Here is a 26786-nt window from a genome sequence, read left to right as displayed (position 1 = left end):
ATTATTCACGATAAATTAAAAGGGCGTTAGTTCACCACATTGATAGCGGAATGCTTAGAAAGAAGATGGATCTTGGGCATCTGGTTTTCTTATAATTAGACGATTTACTGTAATAAGTTATTAGCACTTTTATTATTATTATTTATTTTATTTTATTTTATTTAGATAAAGTTTTATAATTAACAATAGATGGTACAGTATGTCCAGCTAGTGTGGTTCACGGCTCCTTGAAAATGTAAAAATCTGGAGTTTTTTTTTTAAAGGACCAATAAACTAAATTTTCAGTTTTTGCTTTCTGGGTGTTTTTCAAGACCCCTGACTCAAGGCGGTTCTAAAAACACTCAAAAAGCAAAAACTGGAAATTTGGTTTATTGGACCTTTTCAAAAAAAAACTCCAGATATGTCATCTAGACCGTTGCATTATTGATAAAATCAATGTTCTATGTCTACAGAAGCTCCCCTGACATTTTCAGCTAATTTGGTTCAGGATTCATCAAAGCTCTGTAGCATTTAAGTTTGTATGAGATTTGAGTCTTGTTTTAATGGAGAATCTTCACTTTTTTACATTTTCTGACCACAAAAAAAAAACATCTGCTGAACCAAAATGTCTGAAACCTGCGATATAAGTAGATTAAGTGAAGGTGTCGATGTTGTATTTTCCAAAGGGCCTCTTTCGTCAAATTTTCACCTGATGGCTCACTTTGATCGATAGCACATCATTTGACAACTTGACAATTTTGGAATGAGGGTTTTAGTGTCTGAGGAACTATTTAATTAGCATTCTCCGTCTTTTTCAAGATCCAGCTGAATATTAGTTCTTGGCCAGCATTGAGCAACACTTGAACTCAATATGAATGTTTGGCCCTTTTGAAAAAAAATCAAAATATTGTTTTCGAAAAGATCGAAAAATTTCACGAATGTTTCATATTTTTACATTGACAATCGGACCATTAGATGCTGAGATATCGAAATTAGAAAATGGTGGGTTGTTTTGGTGGGACTTAACAAAACTTCTATTTTCCTATTTATTTTTCTCAGTAACTAGAAGTAAAATCTTCAATGTCTTTTAGAGAATTTTATAGCAAACTTTCTGAACTTTTCGAAAGAAAATATTTACGGAAATGGTCACTTATAGTCACTTTTGTTAAATCTAAAAATTGCAAATATTTTGCTGAAATCAAACATTTGATGGCTTTATCTTGAAAGTGCTATTTGATTGCAAATTCAATTTTACATAAAAAATGGTAAAAAAAATTATGTATAAAATATAGATTTATTCCAAAAATCACTATTTGTTCTGAAATTCATAATTCAGCGACAGATTATATTACCATACTTCTGTATGGCTCAAAAGTTGCGGGTTTTAGTCCCCTAAAACATATAAAAAATCTCGAAAATAAAAAAATATGTATTTTGGGAAATTGAGTTTTTGTGAAAAAAAAGTTAATTAGAAAATCAAAATGTTTTCCGTATATCTATTTGCCGAAGACATCAAATTGATAAGAAAATTCATTCACAAGGTACAGATTTTCGAATGTTTAGGTACCATTTTCGTATGGACAGCTGCCAAAATTGTATGTAGACTTGTATGGGTGAACCAATGACACATGACTTCTTTGGTCATAGGAAAGCATTGAGCCAAATCAAAAAACAAAAAATTAAAATGGTCGAAATCGGCCGATTTCATAAAAAAAATTCTCTACACTTAAACCCCGATGGTTTGACACCAACTGTTGTCAAACGAACGGGGTCACGTTTTAGTTTGACACCCCTTTTACACGGAGTTCACACACACTACTAAACGTTTTTTTTTTGGATAGTGTGCGTGAGCGCCGTATAAAAAGTGACAGTTCGTCACTTTTTAGTTTGACTTTGACCAACCAACGGGGTACAAACTAAAAAGTGTCAAACGAAAAAGTGACCAACCACCAGAGGTGTATTGATTGGATTGAGTGTATTGAAACGGGCGCGGTTTAGTAATTAATTTGTGTGTTGTAATTATTGTTAGGCTCTTACGATTAGTTTAAGCCTCGATTAGTTTAAGCCAGGCCTGCCCAACGTCCGGCCCGCGGGCCGGATCCGGCCCGTGAAGCCATTTCATCCGGCCCGCGACGGCTTTTTAAAATATTTCTATGACCGGCCCTTAAGGCTGTTCATGAAGTATTAAATAAATAAAATTATTGCATGAATTGAAAAATTAAGCTGGAGATCAAATTTTAACATATTATAAGAACATTCTTCATGTTTGAATTTAATTCTTATAATTTTTATATTGATATTTTTCAACTAACTTTTAAATTGTGCAGGAAAACAAAATAATCCATTTCGTAAAATTGTGAAATTTATGAAAAAACTTGGATTGTTGTCTTAAAATTTACAAAAAGAGACTAAATGTTATTTCTTTCAGTTTCAACTGCTTCAATTTGAAGTTTTTTTTTCTATTTTCTTTTTTTTTAATAAATAAGCAAGCAAAACTTAGGTATTTTTCCAGAACAACTAAAAAAAGTTTTTTCAAAAAGTTTAAAAATCAAATTATTCATACTGAAAATAGATCGCTGGAAATATTTTTAAAATATTAAAAAATGTTTCAAAAACTTCAAAAATTGCAACGATTCGGATGTGATATTTGATTGCAATCGTCAAAAACAATATCTATACAATTTTAAACAAACAAAAATTAAAATAAGTCAAATAAACACAATTTTGAATGTAATCTCTGTTTTTCATTTTTAAAATCAAGATGTATGAATCATATTCGCAACACTAGTTCTTTTATGTATTTGCTTTTAAAGAACCCAATCATATGAAAATTGAAAAAAAATGTGTTTACTTTTCAACTTTTATCAAATAATAATTCCGGCCCGCCACTGCTTCAGTAAAATCAGACCTGGCCCGCAGGGCTAAAAGGTTGGGCACCCCTGGTTTAAGCTTTGTTCGCAACGCTTGCTTAGACCTTATATCTTCCCAAAAACCGTTCAACTCAAAGTGAAACTTACTTGCATACACCGTAGAGATTTTCCCTTGTCCTCTTGAAAAAGTGGAGCATCAACATATTCCGTTTTCCAAATCCCTTTCCAGGCCCCGGCGCGCAGCGGAGCGGCCGGCAATGGACGGCTGTCATGGTGGTGAGAATCTGGTTCAGGTGGAATTGGTTCTATTCCCAATTATCGATTCCTAGGCAACTTGGGCTTAGACAATCATCACACAAAATGGCGATATCCATTCCGTAATCCGCTAAAATCACCGTCTCCTAACGAAACGAATAGATTACGTTAGATTTTGATTGTTCTTGAATATCCTAGACGAAAGGCTCTCGACTCTGGCCAAAGTGGTACAGTCCAGACCCGATTGTCCAAAGTCCTTGGTAAAAAGTTACTTCAGATAATAGAATCATCGTTGGCTTATTTTTGTTTGCTGAGCTTTAGTATGGCTCCTAAACTACTCTAAAGTTATTTAGAATTTTTAAATCCAAGATGGCGACCAAAATAATGGTGATGAAATATTGAAAAAATGTATTATTTTTAATTTAATAGGCAATCCACCATTCAAAAATTACTGAAATGGATTCTCAAACTCGAGTTTGAAGTTAAAAGTAAGAAAATAAAAAAAATAAGATCGAAACTTCAGATAATCGAGGCTTCGGATAATCGAGTCGGGACTGTACTGCCGTTCTACGCATAATTGTCCCATGTCAGTTTTGGATGATTTTGACTTTATGACATTTTAAAGTTTAGTTTGATGTGTACTTAAAGAAAAACACATAAAATCTGGTACTTTGTTCGGAAACTCATTAAAAACAACACCAAGTCTGTTTGTCCCATCGTTAAACTTCTACGCATAATTGTCCCACCAAGTATTTTCTTACACAGAATCATTAGTTTTACTAAGGATTATGTCTTGTTTATCTGTAGTATAGCAGGAGAATCACAAATAAGGATGATAAACTGCTAACAGGGGCGAATAGGAACCCACGGGACAATTATGCGTAGAAACACAGAAATCGGTCGAAAAATTTCAATCGCGTTTTTCTCAGTTGCACTTTTTTGAACATGGGACAATTATGCGTAGAACGACAGTATATTAACATTTGAATGAAAAAAGTGTTTTAAAATGCAATTAACACCTGCTCAGTTGTTTTGCAATCATTAGTTTTCAAAATATCCAAGTTCTGAAGATATTTGTTTATTTTTTTGTCGAAAACGCATTTTTGCGGTGCTGTACATTGAAATTAAAAAAAAAAACTTTTGATCGATCCCGGATATGCAAAATATGTTATCAAAATGTTTCAGTTGGTTGAATTTAAAAAAGATGTCGATTTCAATTCGTGGTCGCGAGTGAATTAATCGTTTTCGACCCTTGATGTTAAGTGATTGTAGAAAGGCCATAACGAATTTCAAATTGAAAGATTGTTCACGTCAAATAAATTTTATTGAATATTTGTTTTCACTTTAAGGCCGTTGCAAATATTTTTCGAAGTTTATGTCCCTCGGCTCTGACCAAAGTCGAGGGAGGGGGGGCAAAAAAAAAATAAAATAAAAATTGAAATTATAAGCCAAGGTTTCAACGGGGGCGATATAAACATTGAAAAATATTTGCAACGGCCTAAGTTGTTGTAAATATTTATCAAAGTTTTTGTAAATTTCTTTAAAATTGGTTCCAAAAATCAAGGGCAACATTTTTTTAACATCAAAATATCAATAACAATAAACTGAAATCAATTTAAAATGCGTTCCTATGCAATGAGATTAATTTAAAGCAAGTTTGTGTTTACCAAAAAAAAAGTATCTAGGTATTTTTTTGCCATTTTTTTCCCTCACTTGTTACATTTTTTGAAAACTATTGATTGAAAATCATTGATGTTTAGAATTGACTTGTAATTTTTGTTTTACGGTTTTTACTTTTTTGTCATTTAAATTATATTTTATGCACAGACTGTCTGTCAAAAGAAAATCGTTGAACGTTCATCAAGAGAAAAAAAAATCGAAGCGAACATAGCTCTCTTCTCTAGCGCACGAAAGATCTGAAAAAAGGAAGCTAAAAAAATCATCATCTTGATTATTCGGCGGAACATCTTTTTCACATGCAAGTGTCAAGTAAAAAAATGACCTGTCACGTTTTGTAGATGGACAATGTGTGTAAACAAAGCGAAATAAATAATTTCAAGTGGTGCTGACAAGGAAATTCACAAAAAAATCATCAACAGAAAGATTTTCTTGGAGAAGTTCGGGAGCAATATTCTTTGGCGTGAATTGCCTTCTCTCGCTTTCGCGAGTGAAGAAAGCTCGCAAGCGAAAATGTTTTTTTTTTTTTGCGATTATTCCATACTTGCACGTGGCAACGAATTTCCAACGCCCTCCCCCCTGCGAGGCTTTTTCTCCATACAAAATTTCAACTTTTGTATGGAGCGTGATTTTCGCCAGACCTCCCCTTGCTACCTTCTAAAAAGGCCACGTGGTTTATGCACGAGCCCTGAAAAAATTGATCAGAAAACCCATACTCTAGACACAAGTTTCCTAACATTTCAAATAGCACTATGTCTCACTTAAAGCCTATGGCAATGTGTTGTGTTCATATACAAAATGCTACGTCATTTGTGCATGGCGCCTAAAACATTTCACAACTTTCTCTTTAAATTGCACAAGCTAAAAGAACTATCATCCAATTGCGCCCCTTTCTAGGCTGACATTGAACTTGAATCCATCGCAGCTTCGCGATTTCCATCACTCGTCGATCTCACCATCATCAGATCTCGACCGTGTGCGGATGCTTATCGCTCATTCAGCTCGCCAGAACGCGTTTGATTCACTATCAGTTATGTCACAACTAACTGTTTCATAACAATCTTTCGCGCAGTTTCAAGGCCAAACCCCGAGTCACGTTTCGAACTGGCTACGACGTATTTTGACCCCGCCGTTTGATCCCGCCAGAATTCAAACGATCAATTTTCGTTTTGCGCTCGCGAATCTAGTTCAGTAGTTTCTGCTGGTCGTGGCTGATTGAAATTTGTTGGTTTGTTTTGACCAAAAATTAAATTGATTTCGAAGCTTTTAGAAGGAATAACGCATTTTTTTTTTTTGGGTTAGCGAATATAAATGTTTTAATGTTATCTCTTTTGCTAACATTTTTGAGGCAAATAAAAAAAACTGTGTTGCTCCATCCGCCAAATACTTCCTTAAAATTAACGCTAGAAGACGCCTTAACGCCGGTCGGTCTTGCCCGTGCCGCGCTTGCCCGCAAACAGATGCTTCGGCTTGAGGTCCGGTATGTGCCGGTCGGCCTCGCCCTTGCGCGCCATCTTCGTGACCTTCTTCGCGATGTCGTGCTTCGCCATGACGCGGGCCTTCGATTTGAGCTGGAAGTTGAACAAAATTGTTAGTTGCGGATTTGGAACTATTTTGAAGGGGGGAGGGACTTACCATGACGTCCTTGATGCCGAGCTCGATGCCGGGGGTCTTCCGCTTGAGGGGTTTGCCGGTGGCTTTGCAGATGGCCAGCGATTCGCGGTCCTTCTTCGGTGTTTTTGGTCCTCCGACGGCCGGGACGAGGCTTCGCCGGATGTCGACCTGGTTCTTGGTGAAGTTGGCCTGCTCGGTGCCGGACATGTCGACGCCGAGGTTTTCCATCGTTTTGCGCAGGTTGTCGACCTTGCGGTCGCGCACGACGGCCTGCTTGTGGCGGGGCATGACCGGCCGGCCACTCTTGACGGTCATCTTTTTGGAGTCCTTGAGCAGGAAGCGCTTGAGGCGGATCTGTTTGGCCATTTCGCGAATCTCGAGCAGAGTTTCGTCCAGGTTGAGCGGCGGCGGATCGTAGAAGCCGGACTCGAGCCGGAGACCTTCCTCGCGCTCGAGCTCTTCCAGCTTTTCGAAGATGTCCGCGTCGATGTAGTCGGCGATGTTGACTCCGTTGAGGAACTCGGGAATGACGTCGTGGCGTTCTTCCTCGGCGATGTCGGCGTAGTTCTTCTGCAGATCCAGCGTGTATTCGTCGCCCATTTCCTGTTCGATTTCCTTCTCGAGCTTGCGCTGGCGACGGGCGAGTTTGTCCGCGTTGGCGGCGCGGGCGGCCAGCACCGCTTCCGGAATGCACGCCGGTCTGTCTTTTTCGTCACGCTTCTCCGGCATAGCAACGTGTAGCCTATTCAGCACGCCCTCGATCTTCTTGGACTTCAGCTTCTGATCAACGCGATATCCGAGCAAACGCTCGCAAGCTTCTGTTTTGACCTCAATCACACCCTTCTCGGTGACCGTGGACATTTGCATGATCGGGATCTCCTCCGGATCGTCGACCAGATCGTCGATGATCTTTCGCTTGTCCGCGTCCAGCTCATCCAGCGTGAGAATGTCCGTTTTGTTCAGCACCAACGCCAGCGGCTTGTTGGCAAACAGCGGCTTGATGCTGTCAAAAAGCTTGGCCTGTTCCTCGATCGAGTGGCCGCACTGCTCGGAAATGTCCATAAAGTACAGAATGCACGCCCGCAAGTGAGCCATCGCCGTGATGGCCTGCATCTCAATCACGTTCCTCTCCTCCAACGGATGATCCAAAATACCGGGCGTGTCAATCACCTGCCACCGCAGATATTTGTAGTCCATGTGGCCAACGTACAAACTCTTCGTCGTGAACGCATACGGTTGCACCTCAACGTCCGCGCGTGTGACCTTGTTGATAAAGCTAGACTTGCCCACGTTCGGGAAGCCGCAGATGATGATGGTCCGGGTGTACGGATCGATCGACGGCAAACGCGACAAATGCTGCCGGACCTGCTCCAGGTAGGTCAAATTCGACGCCTGACGCTTCATGATCGTGGCCATCCGACCCAGCGCGGCCTTCTTCAGCTGCTTGCACCGATACAGCGAGTCACCAAACTTCAACAGCCGAACGTAATCCTTTGCCACCCTAAAACAAAAACAAAACATTAAAAACAATAACAAACCCAAAAAACACCTCAAAACACTCACGTATCAATCAAATGCCTCGCCGTGTTCAGCTGCCCCAGCGCCAGCTTGTAATGGTCCTTATCGTACAGCACGTTCATCAAATCCGCGTAGAACGGGTGCACATCGTCCAGCTTCGGAAAGTCCTGGATGATCTGCGACAGCCGGTCGTGGAAGTTCTGCTGGGTGAACTTGACCTTGCGCATGTAAAAGCCCCGGATCCGGCTGATCTTGTAGTGCTTGTGAACCACAGTCGGCGTCTTCCGCTGGGTCTTCGACAGCATAATATCGATGAAGGCCTAAAAAGAAATCGGAACATTTAGGTTAGGTTCACCGAATCAAAACAAATCCCCCTCCCGCACCCAAAATAGCACCGCTTCCAACTCACCTTTGCCGGCGGCACCACCATAATCTTCTTAAAGTTGTACAAACTCATCTTGGCGGCGGTTCCGGAACGTTGGTCCACCGGGAAAACGAGAAAAACCGTCGAGCAACGGCCTGGGCAGCACTACCACGAGGTGACGGCCGCGAGTGAAAAGAACGTGTGTGCTCGCGTTTGACGTTTCGTGCGTCAACAAAAACATGCGAGGAAAAGAGATGTCAAAGTCACGGAGGTAAAAGTTGGCAGAGCTGCCAGAGAAATCGGTTTAAGCGAAAAAGTCTGTCTTGGAGATGGGTAAAAGATCTGCAATCGAGATTAAAAGTATACAATACAGAAAAATCAACAGGGTACTAAAGCTCTTTTCAGTCACGAAATATTCTAGCAGAGCTGGGTTCTGCCAGAATCCTGCTCGTACGGTATAACATTTCTGATAGAATAAACAGAAAAAAAAACTCTTTTTTTATTTTCTTTTTTAAGCGATTCGTGTTCTGTCAAATTGAAAAGTTTATTATTAAAACGAAATGCATTTTTTCATTATTTCATCCCCGAGATACACACTTTAAAATAGTTAAAGGGCCATCGACGTTCAAAAATGAGACAACGAAAAAAAAATCCGAAATCCGAAGTTTCGATTATCCAGAGTGATTTTTTTTCCGAGGCTTTCGGATAATCGAGTCTGCACTATATCTACAACTTTGACGATCAGAAAAATCATTTAAAAAATTCAGATTTTCGAATATCAACGTACCATTTTTGTATGGACAGCTGCCAAAATTGTATTGAGACTTGTATGTATGACACAAAATAGCTTCTTTGGTCATAGGTTCTAACAAAGTTTGAGAAAAATCAAAAAAAATATAATTTAAATCCATTTCCGTTTTTTATAGAGAATTGTTCAGCAGAGGTTTTATTGTGGATTTAGTTGGTAGCTGGATATTCTGGCATTATCTCAAGGTCATTGGAAACGGTCGTCGATATAATGTTCCAATATCTTTATGATTTGTAGAAAATAGTCATTGTCGTGATTAAATGGCTGAAGTTTAGGCGATAAATTGTAAATTTATACATACAGTATGTAAAAAAAGTATTTACACCCCTTGGTCACTATGCACATTTTGTGATGAAACATGTAAAAAAATAAAGTTTGACAGGAACCAAGTACTACGTTTTGTTCAGAAACTCATGCCAAACATTTTGCTTCAAAAAGCTCATGAAAAGATGATTTAAATAAAAGTTTTATAACAAATACTATTACAAAAATCAAAAAGGTGCAAAAAAAGTTTGTACACCTTTCGAAAAAATAACATAAATAATGTTATTTGTTGACAAATCACCATAAATCCAGTCTCCCAACTCCAAATAGGCATCCTTGATTGATTAAAAAAATAATTCGGATTGAATATAAAGTTTACTAACTACTTAGTATAAAAGTTTATATAACTCTGGAAATTATTTATAAAACTTATCTAAACTTAATTTTGCAAAATTTTAATTCAACTAAATGTCAATATATTACCATAGAATTGCTAAATAAACATTTTGGAGTGGGTATAACATCGTTTTGGGGGTATTTGTATCGATAGAATAGATTTTTCGTTGGAATTTCGTACCAACCCGGAATTACGTCGTCGGAAAATCCGCCGGCATCCGAACCGGTCCACGATTCACAAGTCAACCTATGTGGAATCGGAAAGGGCATAAAATTTCCGATCTTTTGATACCCATACATCTAGGTTGGGTGAATTAAAAGTTTGCAAAATTAAGTTTAGATAAGTTTTATATAGAATTTCCATAGTTATATAAACTTTTATACTAAGTAGTTAGTAAACTTTATATTCAATCCAAATTAATTTTTTAATCAGTCAAGGATGCCTATTTGGAGTTGGGAGACTGGATTTATGGTGATTTGTCAACAAATAACATTATTTATGTTAATTTTTCGAAAGGTGTACAAACTTTTTTTGCACCTTTTTTATTTTCGTAATAGTATTTGTTATATAACTTTTTATAGAAATCATCTTTTCATGAGCTTTTTGAAGCAAAATGTTTGGCATGAGTTTCTGAACAAAACGTAGTACTAGGTTCCTGTCAAACTTTTTTTTTTACATGTTTCATCACAAAATGTGCATAGTGCCCAAGGGGTGTAAATACTTTTTTTACATACTGTAAGAATAATTCTTTTTAATCAAATTTTATATTTAACTTTATATTCAATAATGATATTAGACTTCAATTCTGAAGGAATTTTTTTTTGATTATTAAAGTTTAAGAACTAAAAGGGTAATACAAATATTTTCAGCTTTGAAGGCTATTAGTTTAATTAACTTAAATTCTTCTTCCCATTTGGAGTGACAAAGTTCAACTTGTAGAAAAATTATGGATTGAAAGTTCGATTTTAAATCACTTCTCCGACATCAGAAATAATTGTTTGAACATGCTCGCAATTTTTTTATTCAGTCGAAAAAAACATATTTTTCTTGAAAAAAGTTTCATTTTTAACCACATGATCACCCCTAATTCTGACTCGATGCCGTCATCATGCGACTGCCTATTTCGTCGGTCGTTGAGCCGACGGTCGTTTCCAACGACCGAGTCCAGCAAGGAACTGATCGTACAATAATTCGAATTGACGAATCCGCTCTGTATTATTTTTCGCGATCTGATATTTTACCACAATATTGTCTTTTTTCAACTACCTTAAAATCTGCATGCTCATTTTTGGCATCCCTGCCTTGAAACGGGGGGCACCTTGACATAACAAAACCAATGCTGCCATCTGATGGCGAGCGTTCCAACTTTCAAAATAAGGTTTGCGTCCTTGGTGAGGATAGGGTGATTCATATTTCTTTTTGCACTGTTTTTATAGTTTTTTTTTTTGATAAATAAAAAATTGCTAGGATTGGTTTACAACTGTCTTTTATTGCAAATTTAGTTTATTTCGGACAAGAATAACAAAAAAATGGTTCTTAAAAATGGGCTTTCCAAATTTTATTACAAGTTTTTTATATCTCAACATTCAGATCCTCGCTTACGGGACGTTTAGTCTTGCAGTATATCGCAATTCCCGAGCATGGGTAAATAACAAGGGAAATGCGTAATAATACCTTTCTCTGGTATCAATACTAAATTTTGGTATTCCTGGACCCTTTAAAATTTGTCTTAAGGATTATGCAAGAGCAAAATGTGGTATCATACCAATTTAAGGTATTGTTTTGATATTGCAAAATTGCAGAATTTGTCAATGATCGAACACCACATTTTGGTATTATTTTGGTATTTAAGTGTTTTATCAAATTCCTCTGAAACTATGGGAAAATTTTGACCAATTTTGACAAAATAATTAATTTTGCGCTAAAATGATGTCTCAAAGCGAATGCTTTCATTCAAAACCGGAAATTTCAAACTTGATTTTAAACATTTTTGATATACCCCCTACAGAAATGACTTGAAATTGTGGAAAATTTTCTAAATCAGGATGGCACATTTTGGTATTATTTGAATATTGAAAGGTTTCATCAATTTTTTCTGAAACTATGGGAAATTTGTTAAAAAAATTTTACGAGTTAATTAATTTTGGGCTAAAATGACTTGAAACCCCTAAATGTTAAAGATGATTTTAAAAACTAGTGTGATATACCCACTAATACTTTTTCAAAAACGTTGAAATATCTTTAAGTCGGGATAACCAAATACTTTGAAAAACGAGTCAATCGACAGATTAATGAATTTTGGCGAATTTCAATTCAGTTTCATTTTAATAATACTTATTTTTCAATCTTGTTATTTTTCAGAAGCTTCAAGAACTTCAAGCACAAGCCGTTCATCAATGACAAATGCATTCGGTGTGGTGAAGAATATCACTAATAACAACATGGAATCATCAGGTGAGTAGATTTGGCTGTTGCATATGAATAATTTCCGTTTTTTCACTAACTGCAACTGCTGCACTAAAATGGTATGAAAATACCAAATTTTGGTATTACTTGTTCAAATACCAGCGACCATAATGTGATCTTGGTTGCCCAGTAATAGATGGTAAAATACCATGAAATCATACCAAAATCATGTATGTGAAAGACCACAGAAATACCAAAATATGATTTTCCAAGGGCGCGGGAATACCTAAAAATAAAACCATGGCAATACCAAGTTTTGGTATTTTGGTTTTGGTATTTTCAAAATCCAGAAAACCTCAACTTGGTATTGAAATGGTTTTATTTTGAGGTATTATTTTACCCTTGGAATAACATGGTTTGGTATTGTTGTGCCCTTACACATACAAGATTTTGGTATGATTTCATGGTATTTTACCATCTATTACTGGGCAACCAAGGGCACATTTTGGTCGCTGTTATTTGCCCAAGTAATACCAAAATTTGGTATTTCCGTGTTTTTTACCCCTGCTCGGGTTAGGTTGGTGAGAACTCTGTTGAAATGTGATATTTTGTCAATTAAAACACTCGCTTACATTTTCCAAATTTTATTTAAATTCGTTCGGTTCTCCCTCGTTTACACAGATACTCCAATGTTTCAAATACAGTGCCGCTGTTAGGGGGTTTGCGTTTTCAGTTTCGTTTGCATTTCGCATTGTCGTTGTAAAGACTCGTATCTTTCTAGAATATAACTTATTTGTATCCCATGCACATTCACTTAGTTTTTCGCTAAACTGCGATACAAGAAAACATTTTCTTATACTTTAAACCATTAAGCAGTGCGCGTTTTGTTACTTTGAGCCTTTTTTAAAATGTTTTATCATATCCCAGTTTCCTAACACGTACAGATCTAAATCCTGCGAGTTCTGCTCTCTCTTCGTCGCTCTTACATATATATTTTTTAAAATACACTCTCTTCTTTTTTTCTTCTTCTTTTTAGTTTAAAGACTTTTGCTTAACATTATTTAGACGAAACGCGTAGTTCGGACAGACCTGAATAGAAAACCATGTTGTTGGCATATAGTAGAAGTTACCCGACACCTGACTTAGTTTGGACAGCGTGTGCTTGTGTGCAAAAAGTAACAATTGGATTAGAGCATGGCGCACAAAGGAACCAACAGTTTAAGGGATAGTGTTTAACTTAAAGGTTAGGACAGAGGTCGGTACAGGTTGCTCGGAGGGGGACATGAGGAGAAGAAATACAATCTAAGGGGTTAGATTTCTCCAAATCATGCCGCGAGCGAACGCGTTGATCCTGGGCTAGAGGATCCATCCTCTGCGATATCAGCGGACAATTTATGACTGAGAGGTTGGGAGAGGGCGGGGAAACTTTAAATAAGTCATTGTCCTGGTGATATTCTGGAATTGAAGCGGTTTTTAAAGTAGCTCTAAGGTTTGATTTTGACGAACTGGTTAAAGTTTCACTCCAAACTTGGGTTATATAATACTCTCGTAGATGTCTTGCAGTTTTCTACCAATAAAGTGAGGCTCTAGTTTAAAAAAGTACCTATATTCACTAGTTGGCACGATTACCCTATGAAATTTCGCGGTTCGATTCCTCTAAAAGACCCTTTTGTTACTAAAATTAGTTAGTGTTCGCGGTGTTAGTAATAGTTTTATCTCTCTTTCCACCATTTTTTTATCTTTCTTTCAAGGGAAGAATCACAGAAGTCACTCGACGACACTCACGCCTCACGCTCACACTAACGCTCACAGCTCACTCGCTCACACTCGCATTAAAAATTCCCGATTCAGCCGTTTTAGCTGCTGTGCGAGAAGGCAGTGTTCGTGTACGGCCCGCTGTAGATCGAGCTGCCCGAGTTGGACACTGTCTTGCCGGAGCGCCGCGCGACGATGCACATCACGGCGAGGACCACGGCCAGCATCAGGCAGAGGCCGGCGATCGCTATGGCAACGGCGAAGCTCCGCTGGGACACGCAGATGGCGTCGTCCGGGGTCTGAAAAGAGTAAATATTACTCAATTTTGAGCATTTGCAAATTTGCTCCAAGCACTCACCTTCTCCTTGAACACCGAGTCGCCGTCGTCGTTGATCACCTCGGCGTTCTCGTTGACGTACAGCCCGGAGAAGACCTCGATCGTCGCGGGGAGACCTTCGTCGTCCGTCGTTGAGGCGGACGTCGTCGAGGCAGCCTGTCGCTTCTCCCGCGGTTTGCTGCGGCCAACGCAAGTTGGGGTCTGAAAATGGAAGGTTGAAACAAATCCCTCTGATCAAAACCAAAAGTAACCTACCTTGTGGCAGTCGGGATCATCGAGCGCGCACAGCCGCACATTACACTGATAGTACACCGACGTGGTGTACGGGAACTTGTGCGCCGGGAAGGTCACCGTGGCCTTCGCCCGATCCTCGGTGTACTCGAACGGGCCCAAAATCTCGCTGTCCAGCGGGCAACCCTCGTCGTTGATCAGCTTCTGCTCGCCCCAACCGAGCCCATCCCGCACCAGACAATCCGTCACGTGCAGTCCGTACAGCGCCTGTTTGTCGATGTTGATCACGAGCGTTAGCGGGTCACCGATCTTGACGTTTTCGGCCAGCTTTTCGCCGGTGAAGATCTTCATGTGACAGCCGGGCATCGGCTTGACGTCGTTTTCGTTCTCCGCCACCTCGTCCAGCTGGGTGTCCTTGTCCAGCGAGCGGCCATAGTCGCGCCGATCTCCGGTTCCACCCTCGGCACTGGTCAGGGCCAGGGGTCGACTGTCGTCCGCTTTGCCACGGGACTTGTGGCCCGGCTTCATGGCGGCCTCACGGCTCTTGTACCGGCAACGCACGTGGTAGCCACGGCCCAGGTCGGTGACCAACTTCAGATGGGGCTGCAACACGATCGTGTTGAAGAACTCGATCCCACCGTCGTCCTGCGGAATTGAGAGAGAGAATAGAGTTTAGTAAAGAGGTTCGATTTCAAGATAAGAAGAACCCCCTGAAGCTAACCGTTGCAATTAGAATCTTGACGTTGAACAAAACCTCACTCTAATGATCATAATTACTCTTCAAAAGAGAACCAGCAAAGACTTATCTCAAAATTCAATATATTCAAATTAGACCAATGACGTTGGCGTTTTTTCTGCAGTCGAAAAAAAGGAAAGTCAACAACCTTGGGGCGCAAATGATCGCGTAGAGTGCGCAAGTCATCGAGGGCATGTCCAAAAGAATCCGCAAAGAACGAACGAAATGTTGGATGCTTCTGGTCGCGGTGTAGAATTTAGAACCGTTTAAGAGTGATTGATGGGTTGGCGAAAAAAAAATGCTCCAAAGCTTATTAATTGCTGTTCAAAAGGTTCACGCGAAACCGTTAGGTTTTGAATCAGTGTTTGGATAACTGATTGGTTGAGAGGGGGCTATTGACACAATTTCGAGGATTGAGAGAGGTGTGATGAATCAACGATTCGGAGAAATTCGGTTGTTGTTCTTGACGAAGCAAACACAAGCAAATCCGTAAAATTTCAATTTATGCAATTCTGTTTTTGGATTGGACAATTTTTCACCAATGTTTGTATGGAGAATTAGGCTGTCTTTGTTGCATAAAACTCAAAAATCAAGCTGCGGCTGGTCGGTGTTATTTGTAAATGCTCAAAATACAGTCCAGACTCGATTATCCGAAGCATCGACTATCCGAAGTTTCGATTATCCGAAATTCGATCATCCAAGGGTTTGTATGGGACTTCTGATAATTAAATAAAGAAAAAAAGCGTGTTTTTTTATTTTCTCGTATTTAACATTAAATTCGAGTTCAGCGACCCCATGTCAGTCAAATTTCAATAGTTATAAGCCTATTAAATAACAAAATGCATTATTTCAATAATTCATCACCGCCATTTTAGCCGCCATCTTGGATTTAAAAATTTTAAATCACTTTGGCATAGTTTCCGGGTCAAACTCAAACTCGATAATCATTTTTTTTTCTTGGTTCGATTAACCAGATTTTTTTCTAAAGTCTCGAAATTTTGTTTGTATTTTAACTGTTTTTTTAATGAAATACTCAAATTTTTACAAAATACCGTATTTTGTCAAAAAATACTAATAAATTATAATTCGCAATATGGGTACCGTAAACTGGGGTGACTTTGAAATCCTGGGGTGACATTGATAGAAATTTGATTTGGCCACTAATTTTGATACATCCAATATAACCAATATATTTTTGCATATATGTTCGATAATAAGCTATCCCTTAATGCTAACATACTCAAAATTCTCAAAAATGTTTAGATATTAATTTGACGGGCATTTGAAAAACCTATCAAAGTCACCCCGGGCTATCAAAGTCACCCCAGTTTACGGTATCTAAGTAAAATTTAATTACAAAAGCCGACTCGGTCGTAACCAGGTCTCAGCACCAAAAAAGACCTAATAAAAAAAATTATGAAGAAATATGGGTATCAAACGATATCCATACTTCAATTTTCACAAAATATCGTATTTCCTCGAAAATACTAAATGTTTTATAATTCGCAATATGGGTATCAAACGAAACGAAATTTTTCCTGCTTTTTCATTTAAAAAACTACATTTAAAATTTTTAATCGTTTGATGCCCATATTGTGAATTATTAAAAAAATGTATTTGCGAGAAAATGCGGTATTTTGTGAAAGTTTTAGTATTTCATTCAAAAACCTCTAAAACAGTGAGAATACATGCAAAATTTCGAAAAACAAATTCTTTGAGTTTTTGTATTTTTAAATGACAATTTTTTAGTTAATTTGGGATAAGTTTTGATATATTTATGATTGTTTTGCATTCTATTGAGCATGAGTAGTCCCTTAAAACGAGCAGCTTAAAAACCATTTTGAGCTGCTTTGAAAAATATTTGAAAAAATATTGTTTCAAAAATTCAAGTTTTTTTGGCAGTTTCCACGTCTTTAAAGAGTAATGTTCATTTATTTCTTTAGCTTTTGTTTGATTTTAACATGAGCAATTCCTCAGAATTGAAGTTAAATATTTTTGAGGAAATAAAATTCTGCATATTTTCTTTTTATTTATTTTTAAAATTGGCAGATTCTTAATCATTGATCAGCAGTTCTTTGCAAAATAATTAGGAATTCAAATAAAAGTACCGTTTTGCATTCATTGCAACAAGAAAATATCTTAGAATTATTTTGATTTTTCTGAGAAGTTTTGCATTCTTGATTCATGACCAATATTTTTTTTTTTCTAAAAAAGGCTTTGGTGAGTTTTGAAAAGCAGTTCAAATATTTTGCGAAACAAGACTCAGTCAAAAATAAATACCTAGCAAAAAAATTCTTTCGGCAAAATGTCTCTACGGTTAACGTGAAGACTTCCATCATTGTAAAAAAATGGATTTACGAGCCATGGTTTTAACATTTCAACGAAAAAAGTGTTTAAAATGCATTATACACCTGTCCAATTGTTTTGCAATCATTAGTATCCTAAATACCTAAGTATTGCTGAAACTTTTTTTCCAAAAAATTTTTAAAAATAAAAATTTCTTCAAAATTCAAAATATTTTAAATCCAAACAAAAATCTTTTTTTTTCTTCAAAACTGAAGGAAAATTAAAAAAAAAATAAAATGGATTTTGAGATATTGAATTAGTATGACAAAAAATGTTGGTAATAAAATTGGCCATTTTAAACCGTGTACCATTTTTTTCTGAAAAGTCATCATCAACCTTCATCATCATCGTCCCGGTACGAGAATCGTACTCACGACCTCTGGATTGGAAATCCAGCACGCCGCTAGTCGAAACCCATCCCCTACCAGTCAGTATTCCCAGTGAGCAGATTTACTCTTTGAAGGGATCTGACTTTGCCGAGCCAGACAGGAATCGAACCCATCACCTTCCGCTTACAAAGCGAAACCCGTAACCTCACAGCCACGGAAGCTCGGCATACAACTTTGTCGAAGACACCAAACCGATGAGAAAATTCCTTCAAAAGAAACAGATTTTCGCAAGATTTTCGAATATTTACGTACTATTATTCTATGGACAGCTGAAAAAAATGTATGAAGACTTGTATGAACTTGGTGAACCAATGACACAAAATGGCTTCTTTGGTCGTGGTTTAGAATTTTATGAACGCTTGTTTACCTTTTTGGAAACTGTATGTTCTCCGTAGCTTTTATTATGCAGATTTATTTGCAAGTTAATCCTTTTCTTGGAAAGAATTGAAAAAAAAAGTTATTATTATTTTCATATTTTTAAATATTTAAATATTTGCTTCAAACATAATTTTCCACTCATTTCTTGACACGATAAATGTCCAAGCCAACACCATGAATGTTTAATGACGAGGAAAACTATCTTTCTAAACGCTGAAGGCTCAACCGTGTGCACTTGGACTTGAGAGTAGTGCCAGCATCTTCTGCTAACTGAATCAAACTTGACCTATCGCCTAAGGAGGGTGTGTTGCGGAACGGTGGAAATTCAATTTACCAAATGAGTTCCCGCAAACCTCCAGGGGAAACCATCTTCCCGTGTAGCTTGTCCCCTGTGGGGATAATTTGAAGGTTCAGTTGCCACCATTATGCATAGGAAAATTATCGATGCATGACTTCTGGAGGTGCTTTTTATGGATCTTCCTTTATGTGATTTTTAAGTTGTTCTCTGTTTTAACCAAGAGTCAATAAAATAATTGTTTTCCAGAAAATTAAAAATACCACAAGCTATATTCTTAATGCAAATTTACAGCCTCTCCAAGTCGCCATCTTAACAGTCTGGAAAAGGTTTCGCAAAACACCCAAGTCAAAACATGGACACGCCCCGTACCGCACGCTGGTCGGTCCGGGATACCTTCTACCATAATCCCTAAAGACCCTTCGCCCAGTGCTGTCTGCACTGGCGTTCACCTCTCAGGGCCATACGTTCGAAATGTCAGCGGCGGCGCGGTTACCTTTTGCCAACAAACCTGGTCTGGTCCAGTTGTTGTTAAGGTCTGCTCTCATAATGTACGTCGACTTTCGGGGGGCCATTCAGCGATTACGTTACGCTTTGGTAAAATCGTTTTGATCCGTCATAAAGTTGAGTTTGATTTAAAGTTTTTGTGAAAATTCACGTAATTTCTGGACGTCCCCTCGTCGACGCCGGTATTGATTGAGTGGAGAAAATTAAAAGCCAATCTTGTACGCCATGTGACCCTTTCGAGACCTCGTGGAGCAGCATAATTTGAACCAGAGCGCTCAGCTCTGCGCTGCGGCCATAATGGACGCAAAACTAGGTTTTTGGTGTCGTGTCTCGCCGCGGTTTTTCATTTTTTTTGCTGAACATTCTCTGTGCCCATTCCAAGATGAAAGCCCCGAGAGAGACTTCATATCGGCGCGCGTTTAGACCCGCGCAGCTGAAAGACCCAATCAATTACCATAATGTGCATGGTGGTGCTGGTTCAAGAGTCAGTTTTTTGTTGTCCCTCCGAAGTGGTTCGAAGGTGTACCGTGACGACGCAGTAGATGGCCTGGTTTGTCGTCGTGTTCTGTATTACATGGTTGGTGAACCCTCCCCCCTTCGAAGATCGTTGAATATTGAGTGGGTCTAGAGTGGCTTGGAGCATCATTTGTCAACGCTGTTTTACAGTTACTTTTACCAGATTTTGAAGACCTTTGAAGAGTTCCGCTTGAGTTCTTTTGGGGGAGGTCATAGAAGTTAAGCTGTGCCAAATCCTCAAAATCTTATTTCTTGTTGAAATAAATATAAACTCAAGTAGAATTTCATGAAAAGACACAATAAAACCTCCTCCAGAGGCAAGTCATGCAGAATTTGTAATAATGAGCAAAGTTCAAACCATCCCTTCAGGGGACACACACTGCTAAGAAATGCTCCTCTGAAGACTGTGCGGAAGCTCATTTGGCAAATTAAATTTCCTTCTTTTCACACCCCGCAGGAAATAGGTCAAGTTTTACAATTGCTACCAAGAAATGTTGTTTTTATAGGCAGAAGCTTGTCAAATGGGTTTCGCTTCTATTACGGACTTCAACTCCTAGGCAGATGCGAAAGCAGTGAGAATATATCAAGAGAAAACAGTGCACATGGCAAGCAGTGGAATTAAGTAAGAAGCAGTGATCAGTAAAGTAATGAGCAGAAATGTTGTGAAAAAGTACATCAATTAAGCAATGACGCAGTAAAGCAGTGAAGTACAAAAACAGTACCCCAATAGAGCAGTAATGTAGTGAGCAGTATGACAGTGAAGCAGTAATGTAGTGAAGCAGTAAAGTAGTGAAGCAGTACAGTAGTAAAGCAGTAATGTAGTGAAGCAGTAAAGAAGTAAAGCAGTATGGCAGTAAAGAAGTAAAGTAGTATGGCAGTTAAGCAGTAAAGTAGTAATGCGTAAAGCAGTAAAGTAGTGAAGCAGTAAAAAAGTAAGTTAGTATGGCAGTTAAGCAGTAAAGCAGTAATGCGTAAAGCAGTAAAGTAGTGAAGTAGTAAAGCAGTAACGTGTAAAGTAGTGAAGCAGTATGACAGTGAAGCAACAAGGCAGTGAAGCAGTAATGTAGTAAAGCATTAAAGTAGTGAAGCAGTAAAGTAGTGAAGCAGTAATGTAGTAAAGCAGTAAAGTCAAGAAGCAGTGAAGCAGTATGGTAGTGAAGCAGTCATGGAGTTACAAGTAAAGCAGTAAAAAAGAGAAGCACTATGACAGTGAAACAGTAATGAAGTAAAGCATTAAAGTAGTGAAGTAGTAAGGCAGTGAAGTAGTAAAGTTGTAAAGCAGTAATGTAGTAAAGAAGTTTAGCAGTATTACAGAGAAGTGAAAAAAAGTGAAGCAGTAAAGAAGTAAAGCAGTATTGTAGTAAAGTAGTAAAGCATTGAAGTAGTAAAGCAGGAAGGCGGTGCAGTAGTAAAGAGTGAAACAGTGAGGCAGTGAAGCAATAAAATAGTGAAACAGTAAAACAGTGAAGCAGTATGGCAATCAAGCAGTAAAGTAGTGAAACAGTAATGCAGCATAGCATTGAAGTAGTGAAGCACTATGACAGTGAAGTAGTAATGTAGTAAAGCATTAAAGTAGTGAAGCAGTAAGGCAGTAAAGTTGTAAAACAGTAATGTAGTAAAGCAGTAAAGAAGTGAAGCAGTATGACAGTGAAGTATGAAAGAGGTGAAGCAGTAATGTAGTAAAGTAGTAAAGTAATAATTACGTGAAATAGTGAGGCAGTGAAGTAGTAAAGAAGTAAAGCAGTAATGTAGTAAAGTAGTAAAGCCTTGAAGTAGTGAAGCAGGAAGACGGTGAAGTAGTAAAGAGTGAAGCAGTGAAGTAGTGAATCAGTAATATAGTAAAGCAAAAAAATAGTGTAGCAGTAAAACAGTTAAGCAGTATGGCAGTCAAGCAGTAAAGTAGTGGAAGTAGTGACATTACTGATGCAGTATAGCATTGAAGTAGTGAAGCAGTAAGGCAGTGAAGTAGTAAAGTAGTATCGTGTAAAGCAGTAAAGAAGTGAAGCAGTTAAGAAGAAAAGCAATAAAGTAGTGTAGCAGTATGTTAGTGAAGCAGTAAAGTAGTGTAGCAGTAATGTAATCAAGTAGTGAAGCAATAGTTAGTAGTAGTAAAACAGCTGAATGGTGAAGCAGTACATCAGTAAAGTAGTGAATCATTAAAGAAGTAAAGTAGAAAATCAGTAAAGCAGTAAGGCAGTGAAGCAGAAAAGTAGTGAAGAAGGAATGTAGTATAGCAGTGATGCTGTGAAGCAGTCAATCAGTTTAGAAGTATTACAGTGATGCAGCCATGCTGTGACGCAAAAAAGTATTGCAGCAAAGTAGTGAAGCAGGGAGGAGGAAAATAATAAAGCAGTAATGCAGAAGCAGTAAGGGAAAGAGCAGTGAAGCTATGCATCACTTTTATTGTTTGCATCGCCATGGGTGGTATATAGCACTTCCGGGATCACCAAATGATCCCGTATTGCTCCCAACTCCCATGTTTCTTTCCTGGAGCTGATCCAATCTTCTGGAAGACTTCAGCCTCGCTTTCTCCAGCCAGCGCAGCGTTGACAGACAATGCGGAATTCCAGCAATCTGGATAGTTGCACTCTAATTACCTTAATTCTGCACTGTTTTGCCCCCCGAGCGCGCTTCCCAGTTTATGTTATCGTTCGGCATTAGCCACCAGGTCGTCACGGAATGACTTCTGCGGTGCCATGGCCCGAAAGCCATCAACAGTCCGGGGGCCACGAGGTCTCAGTGCTGACGTTCCAGAAAATTACCCCCAATTCAAAATCCCGTTTTTTCGACGGCGTCGCTTTGCTTTCTGCCGAGTCGGGGATGTCAATATTAATGTCGTATAAATTTCGCCAGGGCTTTGAGGTGGCCAGTTCGAGAAAGGCACCTCTCAACACTCTACCAGCTGACGCTGATCCCATGTGACGGGGCAAGGTTGTTCCCGAATTTGTTCTGCCAGATTCAAGGCTGATCGAGTGTGATTAATTGGGGTTTAAAGTGAAAAAAGTCACTTTAAATTCAAATTCAAAGAAGAATCGGGTTGCACGTTTTAGTGTGATCGGGAAAAACTTGAAAGTCATCGTTACTTCGAATAGAATTTCAGGAAGTGCTTTCTCCTTTCGTTCAATCTAAAAGATGCTCAAAAATCGAATCACCTAGTTCTCATCACTCTATCTGATCATCAAAACTGCTCACCCGAATTACACGCCCTGTCACTTCTAATGGCCGTCCCAAAAACAGCAATCAACCTCCCCTCTAATCTGACCCATTAAATCTGGGCCAATTCACAGCTTGACCGTGGTCACACCGGATCGCAAATTAGTTCACCACCTTTTTTTCCCAAATCTAATCATCAAAACTAACTGTGCCCCTTGGTGTCAGCTGCCGTCACGGAAATTCCACAAATTTGGACGCGACATAAACGGGTAGAACCTTTTGCTTTTCGAGTCGCCACGTGATCTTAATCGGGCGCGATTATCATGATTGGTTGATCGCCGGGTCGGAGAAGCTGACGATGATGATGATCATGGGAGAGTGAACGGCATTTCTTTCATTCGTTTTCGCGGCGATCAAAATCTCGGTTACTTGTCCGTTTTGGTGTGCAGTTTCGTGTCTGGAAGTAACTCCCCTCACCTCTCTGCTTTGGGGTCGGGAAAAAGCTCCATTTAGGGAACCATATCGTGGCCGGGAAAGTTAGCAAACAACAATTGTTGGGGAAAGGGTGTCCGTTCTCTGTGCGGTTTATCGCGGCTGAATGAAGCATTGTTGTTCTTTTGGGACTCAACTTTCTCACAGGAGAGTAGCTGAATGGCAAGGTCTCGCTCTTTCCGGAGTTTGGTACGGGAGTTGGGTTTGGGAACTTTTGGATGGCCTAATTTTAAGTGATTTATTACTTCAATTCTTTGGCAATTTGAATAGTTGAAAATTCATTGAAGCCTCAACATTGTTTCAACATCTATCCAGGCTATAAAATAACTACTTTTATAACTTGATGCTTCCGAGAATTCATGCTACGAAATTGACACATAAATGTAATTAAAAATCAAGTTCGTTAACCTTCAAACTCTTTTAATAAAAATAAATGATGGGTAAAAGATTGTGAGCACCATACGAACATCATTGGATATAATTTTTAATTTTGATTTTTAAATTGAGCATCATGTCTCTGTTCCACAAGTGACTACAGGGAACTATGTATAATTGGATCTTTTTTACGAATCAGAAAATGAATTGGCTAATTTGTTACTGAAATCAAAACAAATGAATTTGAAAAATAAAAAAATATGCTTTAACCATTAAAATTTCTTTAGAAAAAATACCTGGAAAACGCTTTAAAAATATTTTTTTTTAAATCTTCATTTAAAATCCGGTTTTTGTGCTAACAATTTTTTGACAGATGGAAATTCCACCTTACCTTATCTAATATATATATTTATAATTTGGAAGAACCCCCAAGATTATAAAAAAATAAGTTATTATAAACGATTGTTTTAAATACTCACGTAAAATTAATGTCAAGATTAATTTGATTTGAATACAGTCCATACTCGACTATCCGAAGGCCTCGGAAAAATTTCACTTCAGATAATCAAAACTTTGGATAATCGAATCACGAAAAAAAAATTTTTTTTCGCTGTCTTATTTTTGATTGTCGAGCTTAAGTATAACCCCTAAACTACGCTAAAGTGATTTACATTTTTTAATCAATTTGGCGGTGACAAAATATTGAAAAATGCATTTAACTATTTAATAAGCAATCAACCATTAAAATTTGACTAAAATGTGGTCGCCGAACTCGAATTTGATGTTTTGAACAAGAAAAAGAAAATAACGAAATCATTTTTTTTCTTCTTTCTTTCTTCTTGATTCGATTATTCGAAGTCCCATACAAACCTTCGGATAATCGAATTTCGAATAATCGAAACTTCGGATAATCGAGGCTTCGGATAATCGAGTCTGGACTGTAATTATAACAAAAAACTTGGTAGTAAGAATAAAAAAATATCTAAAGAACAATTTATGTACGAAAGATTGGAAAGGCTCACAAAAATTCCAGATTTTTTTTCTGAAGGAATACAAATATCCTTTAAATATGTTTGAGTTAAGATTTTTTCTCATAAAACATTTCAAAGAACTGTTCTTGTTTCAAAGAATCAAAAATAACTCACAAAAACTGAGACATCATAAACTCATATTTTAAAGAATGAAAAAAAGGAAAAGGAAAAAAAAAAGCGGATTCTAATTGATGCAGGAATACAGGATTTGACAAAAATAGAAACAAAAATAAGTTACATCAATATTTCTTAAAATTGAAAACCTTTGTAAAAAATTGTCATTTTCTCACAAAACAAGTTCTAGAACTTATCATGTTTAAAATAATTAAGAAACTAGAAAAGTTAACCTGAATCAAAACTTTTTATTTAAAAATGTGTTTTTTGCTTCTTTTTGTCCTTACAAAAACTATACAAAAATAATAAATTACTTTGTGCTGCAGGCTTCAATTTTTTTTTCTCATTTTCTCTCTTTTGACCGTTTTTATTCCGATTTTTAGTCCACTTTGGACCTTATGTAATTCAACCTATTGTCTGCAATTCCAAAAATACATAAAGATAACAAGATGTGTTTTTAAGACATTATATATTTTTTAATTTGCCCCCCCCCCTTAGTAAAAAAATCTCATAAAATCAAGGGCCAAACAAATTATAATAACGTTTATTTTTATTGTTTAATCAAATAGGGCACTATTTGACTTTTTGAAAAAAAAAAAAATAAATTGTGGCACTACAGATCGGAAAATGACTAAATTTTTTTTCAATTCATTTTGTGATACTTAAAATTAACAAAAATGGCTCGAAATATAGTTTTTTAAATTTTGTTACCCCTTTCTCGACCTTTAGCCGATGGACAAAAACGTGAAATAAAATTTGTACAAGCCTTATATCTGCATTATTCTATCAATTCAAATTTAATTATTTTTATTTATTTGCGTTTAAGGTGAAGCCGTTGATCACTTTCGAAGAAAATTAAGCATCACTATAAAATATTCTGTATTAAATTCAATTTAACGAATTTCAGCACCAAAAGGAATCAGCATGTGTCGGTTGTTGTCTTCTTGAAGCCACTGAAAGAATTTTGGATCTAAATCAAATGTGCTTCAAAATTTGTATAATTTTGTGGCACAGTCATTGACGTCCTAGTTGGCAATCATTGATTAATGACGATTTCCATAACTTCACAAGGAATGGGATAATCGTTACCAAAAGGAATCGGCATGTGTAGGGCACTATTATAAACAACTTGTTGAAGGAATTTTGTCAAAATATTGAAAGCTACGCAAAAATTATATCTTTGAACGAAAAATCATGACAATGATGGAAGTCTTCACGTTAAGGACCACTTAACTCCGGGTCTTAGAAAATTTAATAATCGATGAATTTATTTAATAATTGATAAAAATGTGATCTGAACAAATTTTCCTAAGTTTTTTCAGTTAAAATCTTTGAAATTGTTTGACAATAACATAGTATTTATGATGTGTTCGGCTTCAAATAAAATTACTTTTAAATTTTCCTTTTGACTCTTGTCAGAGTATTGGGACAAAACAAGTAAAAAAAGGTTAAATAATTCGACACATAAACAACTGATTTTTCTTATAATTCCATTTGTTTTTCAAATTTCGTATTGTAATCCATGTTCCTCAACTAATAAAAAATCAGCTATTTGTATTTATGAAAAACATGTAAATTAAAAAAAAACATCCTATTTTAAGATGTAAACAAGGAGTTCTTGTCGCGCTCACTCAATATCAACTGTTTGGTTTCATCCAAATTTCTAATTAAATAAGAAGTATAAGAAAATTAAACTATTAAGATTCCAAGCTTCAAGCTCTAGACATGCTTGCAATGCTGCTGATTTTTGAGGTATCTGTCGATTTCTCACCTTTGCTTTTAAAAGTCAGAATTCTAACACAGGTGATAATTAGGGGCGATCGCTCGATCGCGCCGTGGTATTGACAAGCCGGTATTAATGAGCCCAATAAACAACCCAAATCTCAACGTCCCGCTAGGCGAACGTTCACGGCTTCTAAGCCGGCCTATCAAGAGCTTTTCATCGAATCCATTTGCTCCCGGGAGAATTAATAACTACA

The 26786-nt window shown here is 37.6% G+C and overlaps 2 protein-coding genes across 6 annotated transcripts in view; both read right to left on the bottom strand.

Moving 5' to 3' along the window:
- Positions 1-6121: 6121 nt before the first annotated feature.
- Positions 6122-8482, bottom strand: LOC120416051 (nucleolar GTP-binding protein 1). The gene is made up of 4 exons (XM_039577711.2): positions 8323-8482; positions 7959-8233; positions 6417-7896; positions 6122-6352 (listed from the first exon to the last, which is right to left on the bottom strand). Exons 1-4 carry the CDS (start codon positions 8368-8370, stop codon positions 6197-6199), a joined length of 1959 nt encoding a protein of 652 aa, XP_039433645.1. The 5' UTR covers positions 8371-8482; the 3' UTR covers positions 6122-6196.
- A 4298-nt stretch (positions 8483-12780) lies between these two features.
- LOC120416047 (cuticlin-4) overlaps positions 12781-26786 on the bottom strand; it is a 119323-nt gene continuing 105317 nt past the window's right edge. For all 5 annotated transcript variants that reach the window (XM_039577705.2, XM_039577708.2, XM_039577706.2 and 2 more), the window contains 3 exons: positions 14500-15120; positions 14266-14445; positions 12781-14206 (listed from right to left, as the gene is read on the bottom strand). In XM_039577705.2, coding sequence (XP_039433639.1) covers positions 14009-14206; positions 14266-14445; positions 14500-15120 — 999 coding nt within the window. In that variant the 3' untranslated portion in view covers positions 12781-14008. The remainder of the gene's footprint in view (positions 14207-14265; positions 14446-14499; positions 15121-26786) is intronic.

The sequence above is a fragment of the Culex pipiens genome, chromosome 3 (assembly GCF_016801865.2).
Source record: "Culex pipiens pallens isolate TS chromosome 3, TS_CPP_V2, whole genome shotgun sequence".
Taxonomy (NCBI): domain Eukaryota; kingdom Metazoa; phylum Arthropoda; class Insecta; order Diptera; family Culicidae; genus Culex; species Culex pipiens.
The sequence above is the reverse complement of the archived record's forward strand: the minus strand, read 5'-3'. Positions and strand labels throughout refer to the sequence as shown.

What these genes read in the sequence shown, in the direction of transcription:
- LOC120416051 (XM_039577711.2), bottom strand. Translation starts at nt 8,370, where the DNA reads ATGAGTTTGTACAACTTTAAGAAGATTATGGTGGTGCCGCCGGCAAAG. An exon ending in GCGAGGCATTTGATTGATAC is followed by an intron (nt 7,897 to 7,958) that starts GTGAGTGTTTTG and finishes TTTTTGTTTTAG; the next exon opens with GGTGGCAAAGGATTACGTTC. An exon ending in TCGGCATCAAGGACGTCATG is followed by an intron (nt 6,353 to 6,416) that starts GTAAGTCCCTCC and finishes TTCAACTTCCAG; the next exon opens with CTCAAATCGAAGGCCCGCGT.